The sequence below is a fragment of the Hyaena hyaena genome, unplaced genomic scaffold (assembly GCF_003009895.1).
Source record: "Hyaena hyaena isolate Hyena2069 unplaced genomic scaffold, ASM300989v1 scaffold_126, whole genome shotgun sequence".
NCBI classification, from domain to species: Eukaryota; Metazoa; Chordata; class Mammalia; order Carnivora; family Hyaenidae; genus Hyaena; species Hyaena hyaena.
In genome coordinates this window covers 3,329,245-3,355,983 of record NW_024080759.1, presented here as the reverse complement: position 1 = coordinate 3,355,983, position 26,739 = coordinate 3,329,245, and the positions used below count along the sequence as shown (strand labels likewise).

The 26,739-nt window shown below is 37.8% G+C and overlaps 1 protein-coding gene across 1 annotated transcript; it reads right to left on the bottom strand.

The window, feature by feature from the left end:
• Window positions 1–1,852: 1,852 nt before the first annotated feature.
• On the bottom strand, window positions 1,853–9,767 carry ERMN (ermin). Its single transcript, XM_039237542.1, has 3 exons — window positions 9,358–9,767; window positions 8,596–8,688; window positions 1,853–5,001 (listed from the first exon to the last, which is right to left on the bottom strand). The coding sequence occupies exons 1-3, from the start codon at window positions 9,596–9,598 to the stop codon at window positions 4,481–4,483; spliced, it is 855 nt and encodes a 284-aa protein (XP_039093473.1). The 5' UTR covers window positions 9,599–9,767; the 3' UTR covers window positions 1,853–4,480.
• Window positions 9,768–26,739: the final 16,972 nt, after the last annotated feature.

Below are 26,739 nucleotides of genomic sequence, written 5' to 3'. Positions count from 1 at the left end.
ATTATTGATTGGTATTCGCCAGTTCAAGGATATTAGGCATAAATATCTATATAAAACAAAACCTATGTATTAGATATTAACACTAATTTTTGACAGCATAGATTAACTTTATTTGACTGAAAAAAATTGATCTTTGTAAATATGTATGTATACATATACATATATATTCATATAGATAAATATGTGTATATATTCATACATATGTACACATATAAAATATATGAGGCTCTATATTTTATGTTTTGAAGTGGGAGAATATAAAACCAAGAGTTTCTACTTACAAATAAAGGAAACTATGAAATGTTTTTAGATATTCTGAATACTTTTAGGTGCACAACTTTGTCCACATCTGGCCTTCCGGACAAAAATGTCTCCAGTGGACTTTCACTCTGGGTATTGTTTTCCGTACGTGAAGGGTATAACCAAACTCTAAATTATCAAGAAGCTTGTTATTCATTTAGGATTATGCACCTTCCTTAATTGCCTTCCTTCAAACAATTGCCTAAATGTTGCAAGTTTTATACATATTAGCTATAAGAAGTGGACAGAAAAACAAGAGAAGGCAAAGGTAAAATTAGTGAAGACTTCTGTAGTGGGAGAACAAGATTAAAACTATGGAGTATATAGGAATTTGGAGTAATTTGAACAATTTGAAGTACCCATTTTTTCTGCCTCTGACCAACTGGACTTATTATAAAGAAGGAATCAAATATGTAATATTACGTTTCCCAGTAAGAGTGCAAATTACTTTCCAAATTCCTTTCCAAAATGCTCCTACACTGGCAGTTAATTACTAGGTATCGTCCTTTGATTTTGTAATTTGCCAAGTATCTGTTCGGTGACTTCAGCTGTCAATTAATGCCCACGTCATTGTGTTTATGTTGATGGTATGGCTTAGTCGCCTGGTTTTCTTCATGAGCCATATATACATTTTGATATTCATATTTATTATGTCACTGTCTGATATTTTAATATTGGCAAATGTTTGCTGTAACTTTTGACATAACTTTTTATAGCCCTCTTGTTTTTATAGAGCAATGAAAGTTAAGGCTTTAAAAGTAGTTGCCTTTCTCATATGGTCAGACATATTTCTTCTTTATGATACTCTGGTGCTTCGTCTTTTTCCATTATTCTCTATTATTACATCTTTTAAATGTTTTTCCTATCACTTTGAAAAACTTAAATGTCCATTCTTCATTTGAAAATGTGCCAAAAGTACTACCTCACGTAAATATGCAGAAACAATTACTATAAAAGTGTCATCACGGTTTAAATGTATTACCTTGATGACTATAAAGATATATATATGTTTTTCAAGCTATTGGAGTTAAGATGTATCTAAAGTAAGGGCTCAGTTCCTGTAAAAGTAATAAAGATTTTTTATGAACATTCTATGTACCCACCAGAGTTGGTTTTTTTTTTTTTTTTTGCAATTCTATATACAGCTGTTTTAAGGCCTTTTTGAAATAAATAATGCTTTTTTATTTTAAATAAAGTGTTCTGTTGGTATCTAAAGCAGCACTTATTAATAATCTTTAATAGCTGTTGATATGCGTGGGCTCTTTCCAAATTTTATTATTTCTTTAAAAAATTTTTTTATGTTTTTATTTATTTCTGAGAAAGAGGGAGATAGCTTGAGCAGGGGAGGGTCAGAGAGAGAGGGAGATACAGAATCTGAGGCAGGCTCCAGGCTCTGAGCTAGCCGTCAGCACAGAGCCCAATGTGGGGGTCAAACCCACAAACCGTAATTGACCTGAGCCGAAGTTGGACACTTGACCGACTGAGCCACCCAGGCTCCCCATCTTTCCAAATTTTATAAAACAGCTAAAAAAAATAAATTCTAAACACCAAAAACAAGGGAACAAACTTTTATTGAGAGCAAGTCAGACACAGCAGTTTTTTATTTAAATTGTAGACAGATGATAGACTTAGACATATCTCATGTCTTCAAATGTAGCATTATATGAAAGGTGAATTTTATAATGACAATGAAATAGAGCTTTTATTAATTCCTGTTCACCCAAAAACTAAGAAAAATTAAAACTCGTGTAAGAAATATCAACATATAATAATATATCACAATAAACCAATTTCCCTCCTACAGGTACCAGAGTCCTTCCACCTGAAAAGCTTGAATCACAAAAGCAGTAAATCTTCTGGTATAATTACCAATTTGCATTCTAATTTATCCCGTAGGAGTGTCTAATATGTTAAATATCCCTCATGCAATCTGAATCACACCTTTGCCTTTCCTAGTTACAAAGAATCAAACAATCATCTAACCCCATCTTGTTACTTATAACCACTTAACTCTGTGGCCTTCGTGTAAGATGGCAACACAGGGCAGTGGGCATTAATGTCAAAGAATACTTTCAGTGCTCTTTTGCAACTATACTCCCTCCTCCATGAGCATTAAGCGTTTACTCATTGAGCATACCCTGAAAACATCTTTGTTGACAAAATCTTTTGTGGTTGGTTAATTATATGGTAAGAGCACAAAGCTAAAAAGGCCACAGTTACTATGTGTTGGATCTCCATAAGAGCTGGTCTCTTGGCCATGTCACACTATGTAGATGAGCCATAGACCACCCACCTCAAAGAGATTCCACAGGGATTCAATACTTCTGCTGGAACAGTTCACAATACAGGCTCTGCTGATGGTAGGTCAACAATATGCTCCTATTCCATGATGGATAACACAATACTGTGTTTTGGAGTTAAGTAGAAAATTGTAGGGGTCATCAGTAATCCAGAAAATAAAATAGGTTGTCCAGGTGGGATGATTTAGAGGATCTCAATAAATAGGAAATTGTCCTAGTACACCAATGTTCTACCTAAATTTATCAGTAACGACCTGATTTCCCTGGCTTTATTCTGAAAACTTGCATTGTCAAGAATGAAATCTGTAAGTTCCACAGATGAAGAGCGACAGAACTTTTACATGATCAGGTTGCAAAATATCTGTTTGAAAGAATAAAAGGAGCACTTCAATCTTGAATTCAAAATTGAGTCTTGTAAACAGTAAATAATAGCACTTGATACCATGAAAATATATTATATGACCAGGAAGAATTAAAGAAATTGCCATTAGAATGTGCAGGATTTGTTACACATAAATAAGCAATAATCTAAGAAGGGCTCACCCAGCGTTTTTCACAAAATGAAAAAGAAATAAACAAAGGGTTGAATAGTACAATGAAGACTGTATTACATTCAGACAATAAGGAATTGTCTTTTTATTTGCTGGGCCAAAAATATCTTTAACAGTGGTGACAGAAAGTTCAGGGTGATATATATGGAAGCATGAAATGAAAAAGTATGAAACTATCTAAGAATATAAATATAGACTCTCCCTTTTCATAAATATTCAATACATTATTTGACACACTAGTTTGAATGAACTTCCATGAGTACAATTTTAAGCATCTTGATTTGGGCTGAGGTCCAGTAAATTATATATTCCCAACAACTATCAGAGCTTTCTCACTAAAAATACATGCTCACGCTCTACTTTGAAAATATCCTAAGATAATTATTTCCATTTTCATAGTAACTAGTACAGTTATGACGAGAGTTATCTTGGGTTTCTAAGGAAGGAAAATTCTTCTGAGATATTGTTAATAAGAGAAGGCGTGGTAATAGAGAGGGATATTTTCTTAAAATCACGCTAAAGCTGTCATTTTCATTTCTAATGACTTTAATGGTGCTAGACAAGATTTTATTTTCGGTCAACAGAAATAAACTATCTGACTCTTTAATCTACTGTCCACCCATCTTTTAGCCCCTCCTTGTACCAACCTCACAATGAATGTCATTCATCCTGAGAGCATAAAGCCAACATTTAGTCAACAGAATTGTCCTGACTGGCTATTGCTCAGCCCCTCTAGTGAGAAAAGTCAGTGAATGACAACACCTACGAAGGAGGTCTATACAGAGTTTTCATTCTGTAGATGCCAAAGAAACCCACTTAAAATCTTTTCTGAAGAAAATAGGAAAGGCAAAGTATTTTGGAAACTTATGGCCTGAGTCTATAAAAGCATATTTGAAATTAAGAGAACTGTACCAGACTTTCTAGCACCCTCCATGTACAGGAAGAAAGATACCAAAGAAATACAAATCATTTCTAATTGTCGTCTTTCATTTGAAGACTGTATTTCCCAGTGTTGCTACTTTTAAAGCCAAATCATGACACATTCTCCAGGAGTGCTTGCTGTTTGCTGTTTAGTGCTAACTGCACAAGGCTATGTTAGTAAAATTTTAAAAGACAACTGCCCAAGAATGAAACTAAAGCTTTTTGATTTGAGGTTACCGGACTGAATTTTGTCTAGGATTATTTCCCTATTATTCTACAGTGAAGTAGGGATTAAGCTCTCACACCTTTAAAGGGGATGACTCAAATAGGGCATGCAAAGATGCATCTCAGGAAAATAGAATTCGCTTTTGCTTTAGTAGGCGCAAGAACTTCTCAGTTCCATTTAGTTTATAAATGCATCATTGACTCGAATTCATCAATTCTTTGTTTGGTGTTCCCCTTCCTGATTTTCCGATAGGATATTGTATTGTATCTTGAATAAGCATTTCTGGAGATATCACTCTTCTTCCCAAAGGTTGGCTGCTCATCAGGTGTCACAGGTTGGGAACTGGGGCTGCTCAGTGGGGAGTCCTCATTTGCATTGCCTTCTTCTTTTAATTGAGAATCTTCAACATTCTTTTTCTTAAATTCTATCACTCGAACTTCATCTTCATCTTCATCGCAATCACCATCATCATCATTATTAATTTCTTCATCCCAAACCTTTTGCTCCTCCTCATGTTTAGAATGCAACACATCAACATGGCTAGATTTCCGATATCCCAACCATTCAATTTCAGTTGCCTGGTGAGCTTTGTTCTTCCTGTCCTCCTCTTCTTTCTCTTCTAGAGGTTGTTCAGCAATCCTTTCCTTCTGTCTACTTATTTCCTGGGGACTGATGCTCAGAGGAATCTTCTTCCACTGATGTCCTGTAGCAAAATCAATTTGTAATTGAAATGCCCAGCTGTTATTCTTTGAATAACCTATTCTTTGAATACCTTTTTGGACAATCATTTCCCCACAATATTCTTTATAAGATATTATTCTGTGGGCTAATAATATGTTTTACATAATAAAATGGTTGCACCATCAAATTACTTTGGAAAACACTGCATTAAACACAGTTAAATACGCTTCAGAATTTATCCAAGGCTTCAAAATGCTAATGAATAGTGTAAATCTCTAGGAAAGTCAACAACTCAACCTTATTTGACCGTGAAACTTTTTTTTTTCTTGTGGACTGTTGCATCTAGTGGGCCAGTGTTCCTGAGACACACTTTTAAAAATCCTGTCTAGCCTGTCATAACTGGATATTTAAACATGTAAAATAAAATATTTGGACCTATATATTACACACACACACACACACACACACACACACACACACACACTTCCCAAGGAAAATTAAAATACCTCACAGGAGGAAAAAAAGGCTTTTTCCTAAGAGTGAAAACACTGTCTGCCCACATCTGGGCATGCTCAGAGTAGCACATTTAGTATTTGCCATTATGCTTCTCAGAGTTGTGCTAAAATACCAGTTGTGGAAGGAGGAGCAGGGGCCATGGATGGTTAGGAGTCATATGCTAGGCTAACTGAAACACCAAGCCCCCCAAAGCACACACAATATAGTCTAATATCTGCCACTGATTTCTAGAGAGCCAAGATTTAAAAATCATGTTGAGGTCATCTCTAAACAGCAGATCAGCTTATTGTTTTAGACATGTCCCTAATGACAACTAAATCAACCAGTTTGGTGCCATGTAGTGGTACACGGCTTAATTCACTACAAATTTCACTTTTCAAGCAGGTCAAATCAGCTTATCTTTGACAATATTTACTGACCATGCTAAAGAGAACTAATTACATAAAAGAGTGGAGAGTAGATTTGTCCTCTGGGCTTTCACCTCTATAGGAATTTGTTTTATTATTATTATTATTATTATTATTATTTAATGTTTATTGTTGAGAGAGAGACAGAGAAAGATGGGGACAGAGTGCAAGTGGGGGAGGGGCAAAGAGAGAGGGAGACAGAATCCAAAGCAGGCTCCAGGCTATGGGCTGTCCGCACAGAGCCCGATGGAGGGCTTAAACTCAAGAACCCTGACATCATGGTCAAAGTCAGATGCTTAACCTACTGAACAACTCAGGTGTCCCTCTACAGGTACATCTGTGGGAAGTTTCAGTCTATGGTATACATGACTCCAAAATATTGTCTGAATTGTGTCACTTGTCAGGCCTTGGTTCACTATTCCATTTCAATACCATAAGAATCTTTAAAATAAAATGAGAGGCAATGTTCCTCTTTGCCTTTTCCCTCCACAATGTTCTACTTTTACTGAAAGATGTTCACAAATCCACTTCCAGTTAAGATTTTTCATTCTTTTTTCATTGTTTTGTTTTCCCAAATACAGGAGTCAGATTGTAAACTTATAAAAAGAGACAAAAGTGAAGGTGGATTATCATTCCTAATTAGTTTTACACAGTTCTTATCAGGTTGTTGGTGTCTAGTCAATGTTCTTTACATTATAAGTAAATATATGTTAGAATACTTGCTGTTATATCGAGCTTTCTTTTATTCTCTTTTTCTCCACAAAAACAAAGAAGCTGATCATTTTCCTCATATCATGACTCAGGCATGGAGTTGTCACGCATGCAATTACTTCTTTAATTTAAATTATAGCTTTTCCTCAATGTTTTCAGCATCTTGTAGTTTTCAACCCAGGAGTATTCTCTTTAGAGACTTTATAGCTGTTTCTCATTGTGAAAACAGGAGACACCAACATGTGTCTTACAGGAAAAACATATGTTCCACCAAACACAAAAGGATTCAATCTGGGAAAAATTCACCCTGAGACAATCTACTTAAAAAATCCAGACTGCATTTATTCTCTATTTGATAAAAATGAAAGATTCCAGCAAACTGTTGTCTCCAGTGGACTTCCTGATCAGAAATTTGAAAAGATCTCTAGATGGACATTGAAATCCCTACCTGTACACATGTACCCCAATGTTCATAGCAGCACTCTCAGCAATAGCCAAAGCATGGAAAGAACCTAAATGTCCATCAACTGATGAATGGATCAAGAAGATGTGGTTTATGTATACAGTGGAATACTACATGGCAATGAGAATGAATGAAATCTGGCCATTTGTAGCAACTTGGATGGAACTCGAGGGTATTATGCTGAGTGAAATAAGTCAGGCAGAGAAAAACAGATACCATATGTTTTCACTCATATGTGGAACAGGAGAAACTTAACAGAGGACCATTGGGGAGGGTAAGGGGAAAAAATTGTTAAGGTGAGGGAGGGAGGCAAACCATAAGAGACTCCTAAATACTGAGAACAAACTGAGGGTTGATGGGGGGAAAGGGAAAAGAGGTGATGGGCATGAAGGAGGGCACTTGTTGGGATGAACACTGGGTGTTATATGGAAACCAACTTGACAATAAACTATAAAAGAAAAAAAAAAAGAAATCCCTGTCTCTGAGGGCTTGCTACATTGGAAACAGAAAGATTAGGGCAAAGAAGTTATTTAATTCACTTCACGGGGTGTAAGTTTTATAAATGACCTGGGATAAGGCTTAAAAATGGTTGCTCCTTACTACATTATTGCAATAATGGTGGTTCTACCACTACAGACGGACTGAGAGGCCTCCAGGAAAAGTGACAACCCCTAGAAATTCCAGTCACATCCCTGTCATTTTTAGCATCTACTATTTTATGTGGTGATCTAATAATTTTTAAAAACTGTATCTCTTCCACATTTTGCCCGTTAAGGTCCTAACAAACTAAGCTAAATTGCTCAGGTCTAATGAACTGACTTCACTTTTGAGAAAAGATGTTTATGGCTGCAAAAGAGGAAATGGATGATTAATTCATAGGTGTTTCCTGCACTTGATTTGGAAATTGCATCAGCATAGATATCTTCTCAGAAGTAAAGACTAAAAGATTTTGTGTCCCTTAGTCTCTTGAGTTTATTTGAAATATAAGTCTCTTAAAACTCAATATTTTTTATTCTCTCATTTTTGAAAGAACACAATTAAAATTAACTTCATTACCTGGGAGATTTCATTATCACAAATTAGATAACCATCTTCTGCTTACATCAGAGGCCTGGAATTTTTCTACAGATCAAATAAATTTATAGTTTTATTTTAGGTAAACCTTTAGGATAAACCCATTTTTGAAACGTTAATATTTTGCAGATAAACTTTTTCTTTTTTTTTAAGGATTGACTTAGTGGGCTAACTTATTAAGAAACTGATATTATATGGGTAGGTCAAGGCACACCAATCAGTTATGCCAATCCATTCAGTCTTACTCTTGATTGTCCCAGAATACTCTTTAAGGTGAAACCCACAGATAAGGACTACTCCCTTCTCTGCTTCTAGCAGCTTTGAGTTTTTGAAGGCATTGCCTGGATTGCTTTTTTAACACCACACTCACGCAACTTCCCATGCAAAACCTGCCATCCATATTCAGTCAAACAATTTCGGTGTACAAAATGGAAGTTCCTCTTACCTCCTCTGAATGTCATTTCATCACTACTCGTTTCCTGGAGAGAAAGATCTGCAACAGCCTTATGAACAATAAAAAGATTCTCTTCTGGTTTTTCTGGGTGAGAAACAAAACCACGCATACAAAATTAATCCCATAACACTTAAAGCAGTTCAGGATTATATGAATTATCAATTTAGACTCTAGCTAGGTAGATCTATTTGATTTGCAATTGTGAATCCTAAAAATAACTATTTCACTCTTCCAACTCATTTCTTCATTGGTTCTTATATGTAAACATAAGGATAACCTCTAACTTTACATCTATATAAAGTATAGAACCATGAATTCAGATACGTTCAGGTATATTTCAGAAGAAAAACTTGAAATGCTAAATTTCCTTTGCTTAAGTAATAATGGGGCTAGATAATAATAATCAATACAAGTAGTAAACATTTAAGCAACACTTAGTAATCCTCGCAACAACCATACAAATATGAGTACTGTCATTTCTGCCTTCTGCTAACAGAGAAAGCTAAAGCTTCAGGAGGCTAGGGAAGTTGTCTAGGGTCAGAAAGCTATCAAAGAAAGAAGGCTGGATTTGACCTGAGGCAGAGGTGTTGTCCTTCTGCTCTCCAGCCCCAGTAGAACGAGAGGTCTCGTATTTGGGTTGAGATAAGGGTGGAAGGATGGACGGCACGTTCCTGGCATAATCTTTATCAAAAGAATCCTGAGTGACTTTACAAAATCAAATCAAGCAAATCAAAGAGAAGGAAAATGCTTTACCTCTGAGAATCTCCCCATCGGTGGACCAGTTGACTAGCGTGTTCCCCTGTAATTTTTCATTTGTCTCCTGATTTCCTTCCGTGGGTAAGTCTTCAAGACGGCGTTCGACCCTGTAGTGTGGTGAGGCGCCGGCCACATCACTGGCTCCCTCATTTGTTTTAGTGACTGGTTGTTGACCATTTTCAGGCGGTGTATCCCCATTACACTCAGCCTGACTGAATGTCCCTGGAACCTCTGTCATGATGTGCAATTGAGCCCAACAACGTGGAGAAAGCTTTGGGGAAACTGAGTGAACAGATCCTTGACAGAAGCGGTCCGACCCCTACTCTAAGAATACAAAGTATTTACTTCAGTACATTATAAAAGCTGCTTTTCTTAAAGGTATCCAGATAGAGCTTAGAACCAAAGCAATAGGATTTGTCAGATTTGCCACCAGCTCCTGAGCAAGCATCCGGCCAATCAGCACCTTCTTTGTCTCTGAGCAGCCCCACTTGCTGAATTAATGTCAGCCCTTTGATTTACATAAACAAACAATCTGAGGCAATCAGGCTTTTGTGTTGGCATGTAGATGGGGACTTTCAGTTTGTCAGTCCCCCTCTGGGAACAGAGATATTTGTCCCTTTTCATAATGGCCTTTTGTCATTTTCCTTGTAACAGGAGCCACAATTGTTCCACAGCTTTAATCCAGAGAGAATGACCACCTTGAGGCATATTAGTTCTGTGTAACCAGCTTAACAGTTCCAAACGGATTTTGTTCAAGTTAAACCTCAGCTATTTTGTAGGGGATAATGGCATCATTTCTTATTTGTTAAAGAATAAAAACAGGTTATCAAACCTGTAAACAGGACAACTTTATTGTAAGTGGTTCTGGCACCAGATTCCATGGTGTGCTTTCAGGACCCCAAAGAAAAGACTGAAGTAAAAAAAAAAAAAAAATTCTATTTCTTGCTAATACCAAACATTTTACTTTTCAGAATAAGTCATTTGGTCTATACCTTCTTATCCTTTAGTTTATGTATGTCTATTGAAGCCCAAACCATCCTTTATACCCCTAATATAATTTCCTCCGTGAAGTTTTCCCTTTCCCCAATCAGATTTATTCTTAATATTCCCTACTGATATTGCATGATACTGGTAAAATGATATAACACCAATACAGTCTGCCCTTGAGGAAAACATCTGCTACTTACCAAACTTTTCCTTTTTAAAGGAAGGTGTTAAATATTTTTCTTTTTCTTTTTTTGTTTTGTTTTGTTTTTCAGTTTCGGGGTTTTTTTGTTTTTTGTTTTTGTGGATCTCATATAGTGCAAAATGATTCCAGAAACTTTTGCCCATGCTGCTCCCTCTGCTTAGAATACCTTTCTCTTCCTCAAGGCCAAATCCCTGGCCTAACCAGTTCTTTTAAATCTCAGTTCTTCAGCTGAAATATCATCTTTTCAATGACACTTTCCCTGACCCACACGTTTGAGATGGGACTCCTGTTTCACATTATCTTTGTCCTTCAGAGTACTCTTCATAGGTGTGATTAAACACGTAAGTGCACAATTATCCGTGTGACATCTCTTTCACCAACCAGAATTTACGATTCTTCTAAGCAGGGATCATGGTTCGCTTGTTTACATGGGTCTCCAGTGTGTACTATCTTCTTCGCACTAGGTAAGTAGGAGATAGATAGATAAAATTGAATAAATGGTAAATTTGACTCCCAATTATGTGTTTTCTAAAGGGAATAATAATAGAGGTTGGCAAATAATTAAAAATTTGTCCCTTTTAAAATTATGTTTAGGGCTGAGCCCATAAGGATCTATAGCAGGGATGACAAATATCTGGCACTCTGGCCTCGTCCCCTTCTCACATGTCCTTGGAAGACACGTCTAACAGACTCTAAAATGCTCTCCCTTGTCATCACCAGCTCTTCCCTACCCAACACACTAACTGTTTGTGTAGAAGAAGAAAAATAATGGTCCCTCTGCCCTTTTCAGTCCTTGGCTGAGACCCCTGCAATAAAAGATTAACGAGAAAAAGGAACAAAAATTTATTAACACGTGTACCTCATGTATACAAGGGAGATACCCAGGATAACTGAGTACCTCCCTGATGGCCCAAGTTATCAACTTACATTCAGCTAAAGAAAAAAGGAAAAAAGGTGTGTATTTGGGGATGGTATGGGAGCAGTTACGAAGAGTTACCAGGAAAAGCATAGTAAACAAGGTTAAGTAAGGTTTGTTATCCAAATTTGAGTGGGTACCTTTTCCATTAGTAAGATTCTTTTGTGATTTAGAGTCATTTTTCTTTTCCTAGTATAGAGGGAAAGACAGACAACAGAAAATTTTCTTTATAAACAGCAGTTTCCCCTATGAAAGAGTAACTTCTACTCTGTTTTCTGAGCTTCTTCAGTGTCTGTGTTTCTCAAAAATAATCAGCTCAAAATAATCCTTATGCCGAAGAGGCATATTTTGAGGTGGCATAATCTGGTACTCTTCATTTCATTTTAAAAGATTTCTTTAATATTTATATAGCACTTATTATATGCCAGGCACTGTTCAAATTGCTTCACAAATAGTAACACATTTGATTTTCATAACAGTGCTATACAGTAGGTGCTATTATCATCCCCATTTTGCACACTAATAAAATGAATCACAGGGAAATAAAGGAACTTACTCGAGGTCACAGAGCTAGTAAAATCACTGATGAGTCTGCAGTATAAATGAGACTTAGTGCCATCCTTGGCCTAGCTACTAATGTTCTCTTGGGCCAGAGGTCTCAGTGGGCTCCCTCCAGCCTGATGCATTAATTTCCTTGGCAACAGAAGTAGCTGTAGCCAGGAGAGGGCAGCAGAGTGCCCAAGGCCATACCAAGGCCTTCCCAAGACAGACAGCCCAGCTGCTGTGGACAGGAAATTTCCTCTCACAAGAATAACAGGGTTATCCACTTAATTCCAACATAGAATCTGAAGCTTCAAAGCCAGATCAGGCTGCCTCACAACTTAGAGTTAGGATAGCCCTTGATCTGGAGAAAGAAGAAAATACTGAATGGAATCAGATAGGGGAAATGAAGAAACTAAGACCGAAGTTAAAAATATGTGGGATATACTAAATTGTGAGACCCTTAAGGGCAGGAAGTGGTACAAGTTCACCTGAATGCCCAGCAGTAAACATAGAAATAGAGAAATGTTCACATTAGCTTTAAAGACCTGACTCCAATCATTCTCAATTCCCTCAAGACTGCTGTACACTTCATGAAGTTCAGGGATGTGGCAGAGTTTAGAGAGTTTAATTTGTTTCTCCCGCTCCTATATTTCTGAGACCCTATAGCAACATGCAACTTACACTTTAGTTTTTATGGAAATTCATTTTTCTTCTATGGATTATCTTCTTTCTGAATGCCTTGCTTTGACAGTTTTTTTCTGGCATTAGAATTATTTCAGCTTTAGAAACATAGAAAAATAATCCAGAGTTCTGTCTAACCAGCATGTTCACCTCTATAAAAAGCAGAGTCTTTATGCTGTCCTACAGAATAGGAGGGCAGGTAGACTGTTTGTAACATCTATTATTTTTCCTACAAGCCCATGGCAACACAAGATACATTTAGCACCAAGATGAGTCTATCCAACTGCCAAATAAAACATAGGGTATTTTATCCATCAAATAGTAATAACAATAAGCTGTCTAGTCTAAACAATACACTGGCCAAGTTGATACATAACATCAGCACGATGGGCTTTCATCACCTCTCCGAGCCAGGGTGGAACCACATGCAAACTTTCAGCTCAAAATCCTACAAAAAAACCCCATAGAACCATCTATAAGGAATAGGTAATGGCTCAAGAGAATGCAGTCCTGAAGGAGACAGGATAATCTGAACTGCTTCATTTAAGAGATTAATATTCCAAGTTGTAGAGACAACCCAGCTAAAGTGAACAGAAATATAAAACATAACGTAATAGAATATATCATTATACATATATTTCACTTCAAAATTAATTGCCAGGGGCGCCTGGGTGGCTTAGTCGGTTAAGCGTCCGACTTTCGCTTAGGTCATGATCTCGCGGTTCGTGGGTTCAAGCCCCGCGTCGGGCTCTGTGTTGACTGCCAGCTCGGAGCCTGGAGCCTGTTTCAGTCTGTGACTCCCTCTCTCTCTGACCCTCCCCTGTTCATGCTGTCTCTCTCTCCTAGAAATAAATAAAACATTAAAAAGAAAAAAAAATTAATTGCCAGCCACCTAGTACAAATTAGATTAAGTTGATTATCCAATGCCATCTTAACACTTTGTGTTTATATTTATGCCAGGTATAAAACAATAGCTGTCATTTGGCAATATCAGATCTCAAAGTATAAAGGATGTTTTCTTTTTCCCTAAACGGCCAATAGTGAAGTCTGGAGCCTGCTTCACATTCTGTGTCTCCCTCTCTCTCTTTGCCCCTCCCCCACTCATGCTTGCTCGCTCGCTCTCTCTCTCCCGTTCTCAAAAATAAATAAAACATTTAAAAACTTTAATGTAATAGAATTTGACAATTCAACCCCATCTTACAAAAACTTGTTTTCCCATCTTGGAGGTGAGTCGGAGTTGGGGGCAGGTGTTGTCCATCATCTCTGTAAAGATAAAGACTTTCTTAAACCCCAGTAAAGGTACATCTCTTTGTGGTCCTAGAGTCTGGGGCCTGACATCCCAGCTAGTACCCAGTACACTTTTTTTTAATGGTAACTTGGTGAGTTTTCCTTTAAGTTTATTTATTTATTTTGGGGGAGGAGGGTTAGGGAGGTCATGAGCAGGGAGGGGCAGAGAGAGAGAATCCCAAGTAGGTTCTGCACTGTCAGTGCTAAGCCCAATGTGGGGCTGGAACTCACAAACCATGAGACCATGACCTGAACCAAAACCCAGAATTGGACACTTAACCAATTAAGTCTCCCAGGTGACCCTTCTCCAATATAGCTTTTAAAGAAAAGTAGTGGGGGTGCCTGGGTGGCTCAGTCGGTTAAGCGTCTAACTTCAGCTCAGGTCATGATATCACTGGTTCGTGGGTTTGAGCCCCACATCGGGCTCTGTGGTGACAACCAGCTCAGAGCCTGGAACATGTTTCAGATTCTGTGTCTCCCTCTCTCTGACCCTCCCCTGTTCACGCTGTCTCTCTCTCTCTCTCAGAAATAAATAAAACATTAAAAAAATTAAAAAGAAAAGAAAAGTAGTGGAAGAAACAAGCTAGGTATTTCTTGAAGATTAGAAAAGAAAAAGCCACAACATAAATCCCTATGGCTAAGGCAGGGAGGTGTGTGGGATTAGAATTTGTCCCCTGAGAGGACAAATGAACATCATCATCACTGATCCCTATAGTGATCAAGAGGAGAGACTCAGGCATCAGATAACCTGACATGAAATCCTAGCTTTGCTGCTTTGTAACCCTTGGCAAGTGTACGAATCAGGCCTCTTTGGGTTGCAGATTACAGAACCTCATTTTAAAGGATGTTAAACTCTGTGATTATAACAGATCATTTAACTAGAAAGTCCAGAGTTGGTTTCCTACTTATTTGGATCCAAGCATTTAAGCAATGTCCAAGCATTGAAACAATGTCCAAGCAATTTAAGCATTGGTAACCTTTCTCTCCAACCACAAGCAGGTGAGTATCAGGAAATTAGGAGATACTTAGGTGAACCTGAGGGTTCAGTCTTTTTCCGTGTCTCATAATATCTCCAGTTGAGTGTAGTAGGTGTCCAAAGGTGTCCAAGTTCTAATTCCTGTAACTTGTGAATTGTTTCCTTACATGGTAAAAGGGACTTTGCAGATTTATTAAATTAAGGATTTTGAGATGGGGAGATTGTTTTGGATTATCAGATCAAACTCGACGTAATAATCCCAAGGTCCCTGATAGAAGAGAAGCTAGAAGGTCAAAGGGAATAGTAGATATAACAAGAAAGCCTGTTAAAGTGGGAAAGGCAAGGAAACAGATTCTTCCCTGAAGCCTCTAAATGAAATACAGGCCTGTCAACATCTTGATTTTAGGCTTTTAACCTCCAGTACTGAAAGAGAATAAATGTGTACTGTTTTAAACCACTAAATTTGTGGTAATTTGTTACAGCAATAATAGGAAACTCATACACTGAATTTCTTGCTTCTCTGCCTTAATTTTCATTGACTGGCTAGGGCAAGAAAATTTAGCTTCCCAAACTATTTGCGGGATATGTATTTTTGAATCTCAACTATCTTGGACTGCTTGTTACGGGCCAAAAAGACTTCCCATAATAAGCCTGTATTTTCTTCTCTTTCATCTTTTTGACAGTATAGGTTTGATTGAAACTTGTAGTAGTTTGGGTGGAGAGCTCTTTTTTACTCAGTAGGAGGCAAAATGGAGGCTGCAGTATGTCTGCTCCTGAGACTTCTGCACACACATGAAGTTTAGATCTAGCGTGGCTCAGCCCTGTCCCTTCCTGTGGTCTCCAGGAAATTTTCAGTCACTGGAACCCTTTAAAATGGCTTATTGTAGAAGATCATTGCAAACAATGGTGGCATCTGTTTCATCTAATAACACACTGGAATGAGTTACCATGATGTCATCCTTCTCATCTTGGATTGGGATGAGTGTGTGAGTCCCAGCCTATGGCCAGTATACAAACACCCCAGTGCACTGCCTTGGTAGAAGCTGATCCTAAAAATATATAAAATAATAGAGTGACTCTGTAAACTCTGATCCATAGACCGATCTCTCAAACGAATCCATGCAGTAGAGAATAAATTGTGTTTGAGAGTACTGGAGAGCAATCACACAAGGAAGGAAAAAGGAAGCCCCACAAAATAAGTTTAAGAGTATACTGTCTTACATCCATAAGGAAATGTTCCCAATGGACAGGGTGCTCCAGAGCTTTTGGCCAGAAACTTGTAATCTTATCTTACAGTGAGATTTTCCTTGATGCATTTTAATGGAAAAAATGGCTTCTCTATTCATGAAGAGTCCCTAAGTGTTCAGTGGATAGAAATGGAATGTGTACAGGTGTTTAAAAACCACAAAAAGAGAATTTTAACTGTACATGCACATACACTGTTTGGTAATTTGAAAGTGTTTTATAATCCTCCCAGGGAAGCAGAGCTGTATGAAAGCATTATCCCTATTGGCATCATCTCTCCTGAACTATGTTGAATATTACTATGAGTTTAAGGCAACATGTTTTTTCAGAGGAGAAAGGCCACAAAATAATTAAACACATTTTTCCTTAAATAAAAAGAAGAAGCAAGTCATCTCTGCATTTGTAAGAAGGTGATAGTGATGTGACTATGAACAAACACAATTTCTCCTAAGATGTGTCTGACATTTTACTTCCATAAACTTTGTCTTGGGGTGAGCAGGAAAAATTCACCCACTCCCAATGAGTGAGATAAATCCACAGATATATTAGCATCTCTTATAAAGCCTTTGTGTTGAGTCCAGGAAAAGAACATTGGACAGCTGTGTAGATCCTCTTGACCTTTATGGGGGGGGGGGGGCAATGATTTTAAAGCTCTATTGATTCACTTACTCATCCCCAAGCATTTGAAGACATAAAATGCACTGTAGGAGCTGAACAACTCAAGAGAAATGTGGAGAGAAGAACAACACACTCATTCAGTGGGGTCGACACAGTAAAGCAAATTTGAACTCTCAAATTTGTCCACGTGGACCACTGTAATAGTCTTCTGCCTTGTTCCTCACCTCCAGTCTCCAGTCCTTTGTCCCTCACCTCCAAGTTGAGATATTTTGAATAATCCCTTAGTACCTTATCAAGTTCATAATAGATATCCAATAAAAAAAGTAAATTTTTAAAAGATTCTCTATTGGTCATAATCTCTTACATGTAGGTTCTCTCTCTCTCTCTCTCTCTCTCTCTCTCAGCTTTTGCCCATTGCCCCATTGATTCTCATATTGAATACATACTCAGCATGATATAGCTACTTTTCAGGCTTATCACTAAAAATTGCCCAGCACGTTTTTTTCTAGACTTGTAATAGACAACTATTCTATAATACCAAACATGGTGCCCATTTTGATGTCTTGGTTTGTTCCTCCCACATATAGAACATCTGCCTCCTCACATCACCTAGCATCCTCTTCACTCAACACCAAAGTCAGAGCCATGTTTCAAGGTACATCACAAACATTATATCTTCTTTTTTAAATGTTTATTTATTTATTTTGAGAGAGAGAGAAAGAGCACAAGCCAGGAGGGGCAGAGAGAGAAATCCAAGAAAGTTCCATGCTGTCAGCACAGAGCCCAATGTAGGGCTTGGTCTCATGAACTGTGAGATCACAACCTGAGTCAAAATCAGAAGTTTGACACATAACCAACTAAGCTACCCAGAGGCCCCAACATTACATCTTGTACAAAATGTTTCATGACACTTTAACCCATAGTTTCTACTTGGACTTTTCTTTGAACCTCCTTCACAATTTATCTTTATATTGTTTTACTGATGCCTCATTGTTTTGCTTTGCGTTATTATTTGTACAATTATTTTATCTCACTACCAAAAACTCTCATTCTAATTGAAAGACCACCATTTAAATCTCAGTTCTCCTACTGAAATGCTACATGAACTTAGGCAAATTATGTAATTTTCAGTACGTCAAATCATCCAAAGAATGTCTGCCTTATGGAATTTTTGAAAAGATTAAATTTTGTGACAAAATACATGTGGATAACCTGTTATAGTGCCTGACACATAGTGAGAGCTGAATTATAATACCTATGCTATTTATTAATATATTATCAAGTCCTTGCAAGTTTTGTGTGATTCATTTTTGTATTTCTACAGAGGCAAGCACTGCACACAGTTCATGGTCTATATTATATACATATGCTTTGAATTGGCCATAGAGGTTTCTGGCATTAGAATGTGACAGGAAAATTCATTTGAACATATCCCTGACCCAATTTTCCATCCTTCTTCTATTGATTGATTGATTGATTGATTGATTATTTTTAATTTACATCCAAGTTAGTTAGCATACAGTACAATAATGATTTCAGGAGCAGAATCCAGTAATTCAATCCCCATGTGTAACCTCCAGTGCTTATCCCAACAAGTGCCTTTCTTTTTTTTTTTTAAATAATTTTATTTATTTCTAGGAGAGAGAGAGAGAGAGACAGCGTGAGCAGGGGAGGGTCAGAGAGAGAGGGAGACACAGAATCTGAAACAGGCTCCAGGCTCTGAGCTGGCAGTCAGTCAGCACAGAGCCTGATGCGGGGCTCGAACCCACGAACTGCGAGATAACGACCTAAGCGAAAGTCGGACGCTTAACCGACTAAGCCACCCAGGCGCCCCAACAAGTGCGTTCCTTAATGCCCCTTGCCCAATTAGTCATCCCCCACCCGTAATTTCTCCAGCAACTCTGTTCTTTATATTTCAGAGTCTCTTATGTTTTGTCCCCTCCTTGTTTTTATATTATTTTTGCTTCCCCTCCTTTATATTCATCTGTTTTGTATCTTAAATTTCACATGAATGAAGTCATATGATATTTGTCTTTCTCAGACTAATGTTGCTTAGTGTAATACCCTCTAGTTCCACCCATGTTGTTGCAAATGGCAAGATTTCACTCCTTTTGATTGCCGAATAATAATCCATTATATACATATATCACATATTCTTTATCCATTCATCTGTCAATGGACATTTGGGCTCTTTCCATAATATGGATATTGTTGATAGCGCTACTATAAACATTGGGTGCATGCATCCTTTTGAAACAGCACACCTGTATCTTTGGATAAATACCTAGTAGTGAATTTGCTAGGTCATAGGGCAGTTCCATTTTTAACTTTTTAAGGAAACTTTATATTATTTTCCAGAGTGGCTGCCCCAGTTTTCATTCCCATCAGCAGTGCAAAAGAATTTCTCTTTCTCCACATCGTCGCCAACATCTGTTGTTGCCTGAGTTGTTAATTTTAACCATTATGACTGCTGTGAGGTGGTATCTCATTTTGGTTTTGATTTGTATTTCCCTGATGATGAATGACGTTGAGCATTTTTTCTAGTGTCTGGTTTCCATCTGTATATTTTATTTGGAAAATTGTCTAGTCATGTGCCCATTTCTTCACCGGACTATTTGTTTTTTGGTTTTGAGTTTGATAAGTTCTTTGTGGATTTTGGATATTCAGGATGTGTCTAGGTCTAAAATGAGTCTCTTGTAAACAGCATATAGATGTATCTTGTTTTCTTATCCATTCTGTTACCCTATGTCTTTTGATTGGAGTGTTTAGGCCATTGACATTTGAAGTAAGTACTGAATGATATGAACTTATTGCCATTGTGTTACCTGCAGAGGGGGAGTTTTTGCAGGTGTTCTCTGGTCCTTTCTAATCTTTGTTGCTTTTGGTCTTATTTTGTTTTGTTTCACCTTTTCTCCCCTCAGAGAGGGCTGGTTTCTTAAAATCTTTTTGCAGGGATAGTTTAGTGATCATGAACTCCTTTAGTTTTTGTTTGTCTGAGAAACTCTTTATCTCTCCTTCTATGTTGAATGACAGCCTTGCTAAGTAAATAGGCTGCATATTGAATATATCCTGCCACTCCTTTCTGGCCTGCCAAGTTTCTGTGGATAAGTCTGCTGCAAATTGGATCTGTTTTCCCTTATAAGTTAAGGATGTGTTTCCCCTTGCTGCGCTCATAATTCTTTCCTTGTCCATGTATTAATTCTTTCCTTATCTGTGTATTTTGTGAATTTGACTATTATATGCTTGTTGATGGTTGGTTTCTGTTAAATCTAATGGGAGTTCTCTGAGCTTCCTGGATTTTGATGCCTGTATCTTTCCCCAGGTTAAGAAGTTTTTTGCTGGGGCGCCTGAGGGGCTCAGTTGGCTAAGCATCGGACTTCGGCTCAGGTCACAATCTCAAGGTTCATGGGTTCGAGCCCCTTGTCGGGCTCTGTGCTGATGGCTCAGAGCCTGGAGCCTGTTTCAGATTCTGTGTCTCCCTCTCTCTCTGCCCCTCTCCCACTCATGCTTTGTCTCTCTCTGTCTCAAAAATAAATAAACTGTAAGAAAAAATTAAAAAAAAAAAGTTTTTTGCTATGATTTGCTCACATAAACCTTCTACCCCTTTTTTTTTCTCTCTTTTCATCTTCTGGGACCCCTATGATTTGGATGTTATTCTTTTTCAATGCATCACTAAGTTGTCTAATTCTTATATCGTGCTATTTTGCCTCAGTTTCCTCTTTTATTTATATTTCATTGTTCTCCCTAAGTTTTTCTTCTATATCACTGACTTGCTGTTCTGCTTCATCCATCTTTGCCACTGTGGCAGCCATTCGAGATTGCATCTCAACTATAGCATTTTCAATTTCTTCCTGACTAGATTTTCTTCTTTTATCTCCACAGAAAGGGATTCTATGCTTTTTTCAACCCCAAATAGTATTCTTATTGTGATTCTAAATTCTGGTTCATACATCCTGCTTATATATATTTTGATTAAGTCCTTGGCTGTCATTTCTTCCTGTTCTTTCTTTTGGGGTGAATTCCTTCATTTTGTCATTTTGGAGGAAGAAAAATATAATTAAGAAAAAATAAAATTTTTAAAAATTAAAAACAACACACAAAAAAACAAATAGAGAAAGCTAGATCCTAGGTGTGTTTTTGGTCTGGTTGTTGTGAGAAGCTTGATAGGATAGGAAAAAAAGGGAAAGAAATGGGAAAGATAAAGGGAAATAAAAGGAAGAAAACCTTTAAAGTTTTAAAAAATGTATACAAAAAAACAGAATAAAATGAAATGAAGAAAGCAAAATAGACTAAAATATTTACAAAGAAAAAATACAGCAGGAAAAAATTTTTAAATCTTTTTTTAACAGAAAATAAAAATATTTTTTCCTGTTTGTGTTCAAGGATACAAAAAGAAAAAAACGAATAGATAGACCAGTGAACAGAATGAAATCCGAATGAAATTACATCCAGTTTCCGTAGAAGTAAAATTATGAAGAACTTTATAGTCCATAAACTAAGCAGGCAGAGAGATTTGCAGTGGTCCTCTAGAACTTGGCTGGCACATTTGGACGGGGCTTGGTGTAACAGCTCCGCTTTCCACTAGGTGGCAATGCTTAGCTTACTAGGTTGGATTGGTGTGGTTCATATGCATGTATTCACATGCATGGGACAGGTGAAATGGCCTCACCCAATCTCTCAGATTCTAGCTTCAGAACTCTGTGCTCTCACCTACCAGCAATCAAGCACCCCTCCTTTGTCTCCAGCTTCCATCCACTCCCTGCTTCTACACTATCCACAGACAAGTCATCAATCTGCCAAGCAGCACCCCCCTCCCTAATTTTATCTCAGGTGGGGCTATGTTTCCAAATCCCTCATTTCTGAGGGCCCTGTGGCTTTAACCCACTCTGACCCTCTGGGGGAGGGTCTTGCTGAGCAATAGCTGGGTACTGGCCTGCTCCTGGGAAGGCTCGTGCCGCCATGCTGCTGCTGAGGGCCAGAAAATGTGGCTGGGTGCCAACCCTGCCCCAGAGAAATTTGTGCAATTGTACAGCAGCAGCTGTTAAGGGTCTATAGTAAATCACAACAGACATCTGGCGCCAGGCTTCACTGTACCCTAGGGTCCTTGTTCCCACACCAGACAACATGGCTGAAATCTGGGGTCTGCTGGGACCTTTGCCTGGGGGAAGGCTGCATGGCCTCTACAAAATGTCCTCCCCACTGGGGAACTGCATCTCCCTATGTGGCTTGAGGATCCCTTGGACCTCGCTGTCTGTTCTTGGGGATTCGCCCTTCCCATCAGAGCACCACCAGTTATTGAGTTCCAGAGTTTCTGACTCTGTGCTCCCCTGTTTATAGGGTGCTAATGGTATTGAAACCTCTCCTTTCTCCCTTTCTTGTTCAGTTCCTTGTGTGTGTTTCCACTCTTTCTCTTTCTCTCCAGCTGCTTTCAGGGGGAGTGCTTTGCCTATGCTCTCCTCCCTGTCTCTGCCTTCTCTCTGCAAACAAAAATAGCTCCCTACCCTCCAGGGCTTCTCTCTCCCCCAGTTCACCTCTCTGCACCATGTACCTCTTGAGTTCTGTGGCTCAAGTTATGGAGATTGTGTTAATCCTCAGATCAGTTTTTTAGGTGTACAAACCAGTTTGGTGCTAATCTAGCTGTCCCATGCTTCTTTTATGAGTCTGTTTTTATTAAATATTAGGGAATCAGAATCTAAGTGTTCTTTGGGTTTTCTACAATGTAGGGTTTAGAAAACACCACCTACTGGCAGACAGGCAGAATTTAAGTTAGCAAATGTAATGAATATACAGCCTTAACGTCACACAGAACACTGTTCTCTCCCACCTCCTGGCTGCTCACTGGACAGACCCTTGTGGTAAAATATACATTGGCTAATACATTCTCCATGTTAAAAGAATGTATTGTGTATCATGTATTAGAGGGATTTCTAAGTCTTCCCTGACTGATTTGAAGGTAGATATTCTGAGTCAAATTTCCCAGAGCAGAAAGCCCCAGCAGAGGATGAGCCTGTGCTGAGACAGGATGTGACTTATTTGATGTGTTTCAGACTTATTTGATGTGTCTGGCCAGGTAGACCCAATCCCATCTTTCAATGTCCCATTCACTAGCAGATCTTGGGCAAATAATTTAACCCTTGAAAATCACAATCCCTAATCTGAAAAATTGATATTATGATAGGACCTGTCCATAGAAGCCTCTTTTGAAGATTAAGATCATGTCCAGAGAGCTCAGTGGCTGGCGTCTAACATATTCTCTAGAAAGGGCCTGCTGGTGTGATTAAGCTAAAGCAGGGTATGCTTCGGTTTGCCTCAAATCTCCAGAGTTCCTCATTTAAAACATGATTTCTACCACGCTTTTAGATACTTTGATTGGGTTAAGGCTCTAAGAATATATACGATAAACAAGTACCTGGGTAATTCATGTATACTTTCTAATAAACACTATGCTTTCTGACCTCCAACATACTCCTGAACAAGAAAAATAAAAAGCAGCAGCTCTCTTGAAGGATAAAACTTCTTTCATTATTTGTATTACTTAAGAACGTAAAGCCTGGAGGCAAACTTCTGGGAATAGTAATAACAAAAAATAACAGTAATAATAAGCATACCCAACACACTCTAGAACTTATTATGTACCAAGATTGGTCAAAGCGCTTTTAATACCATAGCCCTTTATTCTTCAAAACAACCCTTTGAGATAGGTACTCTTGTTGCCATTGTTTTACAGATGAGGAAACTGAGGCACAGAAAGTTTAAGTCACTTGCCAAGGTCTCTCTATAAGGGACAAAGCAAAGAGAGCCAGGTCCTAAACCAAGAAAGTCAAGCTCGAGAGCCAATGCTCTTAAATCCAGGTCCACCCTTTATTACAAATATAGCTTTATGCTCTACCAAACCAAATCACATGGACTAAACAGCTACTCTTCAAAATGAGGGGCTAAGTTTTCTTTAGAGCTTTTCTATTTAATGAAGGCCCCAGGAGAATAGGTCGCTAATACTGTAGTGAAAGATAGCCTTTTATACATTCAACTTTTTTAAAAATTTCTCTTCATTTGATTGCTCTCCACTTCCTTTACCTTACAATATCCCTATGCTGAATTTCTGATGTTACCATTTTTTAGTCTGATGTTCCTGGATAGACTTGCAACAGTCTATATACCTGTGTACATCTCTAATTTTAAGAATGAGCTGCCTAATAAAACCAACCCATCCTTACTGAAAGTCAAGGTTCACAGAAGCTGAAGGGATGGAGCCCTAACAACCTCCACAGAAGGCTGGTTTTGGAGAAAGAGCTAATATGTACCTAAAAGCTTATACATCATACCTCATCTTTACCACCTACAGCAAGAGACTAGCTTACTAGGTAGCATCTCCTGGGCTATATTTTAGGAGATTCTATAGCTAAGAATAAAATTTATTGATAGGGCTAGCTTTTGCAGCTAATTTTAAGGAGCAACTTGCCACTTGTCCCATCCAAAATGCCAAGGGAGAAAAGGAAAATAAATAAGGAAATGACGTGTCAGAACTCATATCACCCTTAAGGGAAATTGGTGACAATTCAACAGTGACTCCTTTCCTTTCTCCTTTGTAACCCCGCATGGTCAGTGCACAGGCTTTGGGATAATAATTACATGTGTATAGATGGAGCATTCCAGGGTTCACAATCAGGAATTCATTTGATATGACTGAAGCAAATAATTTCAGATTGAGTCCAGTTTAAGAACTTTCCAGAAGCAATTCCTGGCAAACCAGGATCACAGACCTCTTGTCACTGAACTGATGTGGGCTTGGAGAACCTGAGGATGAGCAAGGACCTGCACTTTTGGATGACACACAGAGAACTAACAAGGTGCCTGGCACTAAATATGCACTTCATAAAAGTTTGTTGAATGAATAAATGATGCACCTTACCCAAATTCGTTCTCTTACAAATGAAAAACTTGAACTCTGTAAAAGAGGAAATTTTAATGAAGCAGAAATTAAGGCAGGAGAGAGGAAAAAGAGCCAGGCAAATGAAGGAGAACATGCTTCTGGCAAATACCCTCCTTTTTTCCAGTTCTCTCTCATCCTTTCTCTGTATGTCTCTGAATCTTTCTTATTCTCCCTTGCTTGTTTGTTCATCAAACTAACTGGCATTCATCAGTAACTAAAATATGTTGCTTATGTATTGGATTAAGGAAAATTAAAACATTCAAACATACCTCTTAAAAAATAAGCTGACTTCAGTTAGTTTGGAGTTGTTCTGTACATCTCTATGATAGCAAATTGTTTCTATTTGTCTCTCTTTGGGTTAATAGTTAATAATGAAGTGGTTCTTTGTAGTCTAACTTACTAGCAGCTTACCTTCCTGGACTTATGTAGTTCTCTGGTTCTCATTTTATTTTAGTGGCTAAACAAGAGAATAAACTTGTTATCTTATATATTTTTAAATTTTATATAAATCATTTAATATATACATATTTTATATTATATAATTATTAATAATTTATATTATATAATATATTTATATAGACTCATATTTTACATGTGGATATATAAAATATAAAATACACACACACATACGCACAAATGTGTAATTCATGAAATTGAAAGAATTACCACTGAGAACTCCTACCATTTGGGTCTCCTGCCCAGATGCTCAGGGATGAAGGGAACTTGAGTTGAATCTATGAAATGTGCGTCCAAAAGTTTAATGTCCTCTACAACATCTGCTCCAGCATTTGACTATTTTCTTTTTGAACATCTCTAAATCATAGAAAATTCAGTGCTTCATGGGGGCAGCCATGATTTCACCTGCTCTCCGTTCTGAAAACATATTTTTGTGTGGAGCTGAACTTTCATGCCCTAAAGCTTTCAGTGATTGTTCTTGATTAAACCCTTCAGAGCCTTACAGAACAAATCTAGCCTGTCCTCCACCTACCAACCCTTCAGATTTTTGAAGACAGCTTTTATGCCCATCCCTGTCCCCCAAATCTTCCCTTTTCTGGAATAATCATTTCTGAGTCCTTTAGCTGTTCCTCATAGTACATTATGTTGAGTATATTTGCACTGTTCAACATTTTTTTTCAGAATATATTCTTGTTTGCCTGTGTAGAGAGCTAATTGTGGGCAGATATACACTGCTACAGACACACTGTATCAAAATATTTAAATAGTTTCACTATAATGGATAAAAAGCCATGATTCTAATTTTCTCCCTATCAACTGGGACCCACCCTCCTGGCATCTTTATGATCAATAACTAAGTCATTCCTAGACCATTGTCTTTTTTATTGGTAAATGACCAAATCATATTAATTGCTAAATATTTTAAACATGACACATTCCTAAGTATCTTTTTAAAGGTATGATGCCTGGATATCATATGTTTGCACGTATAGGAGGATTAGGAGGAACTTGACGGAGGAACAAGCGGGAGAAGAAGGGCGGAAATGGTGGGGGAAAGGGAGAGAGGCAAACCATGAGAGACTCTTGAATGCTGACAAAAACTGAGGACTGATGGATGTGGGGGGGAGGGGGGGATGGGCATGGAGGAGGGCACTTTGGGAATGAGCACTGAGTGTTATGTAGAAACTAATTTGACAATAAACTATTTGTAAAAAAAAAAAAAAACAAAACAAAAAAAAAACAAATCTTCTTACCAAAAAAAAAATAAATAAATAAAGGTATGATGCCTGGAAAAAAGAACTTTATAAAAAATCCAGCATTTACTCAGCACTTCTGTGCCTAGCACAGTGGCAAGTGTTTTCACATATTATTCTCATTTAGTTGTTGGAACATAACTATGAAGCAGTCATCATTATATTTATTCTATAAATGAGAAAACTAAGAACCTCAGAGGTTACGTATTTTACCCACTGTTTCACAACTGTTAAATGCCAGAGTTAGAGTTAAAAAACAGATCGATGGTCAAATAAATTTGGGAA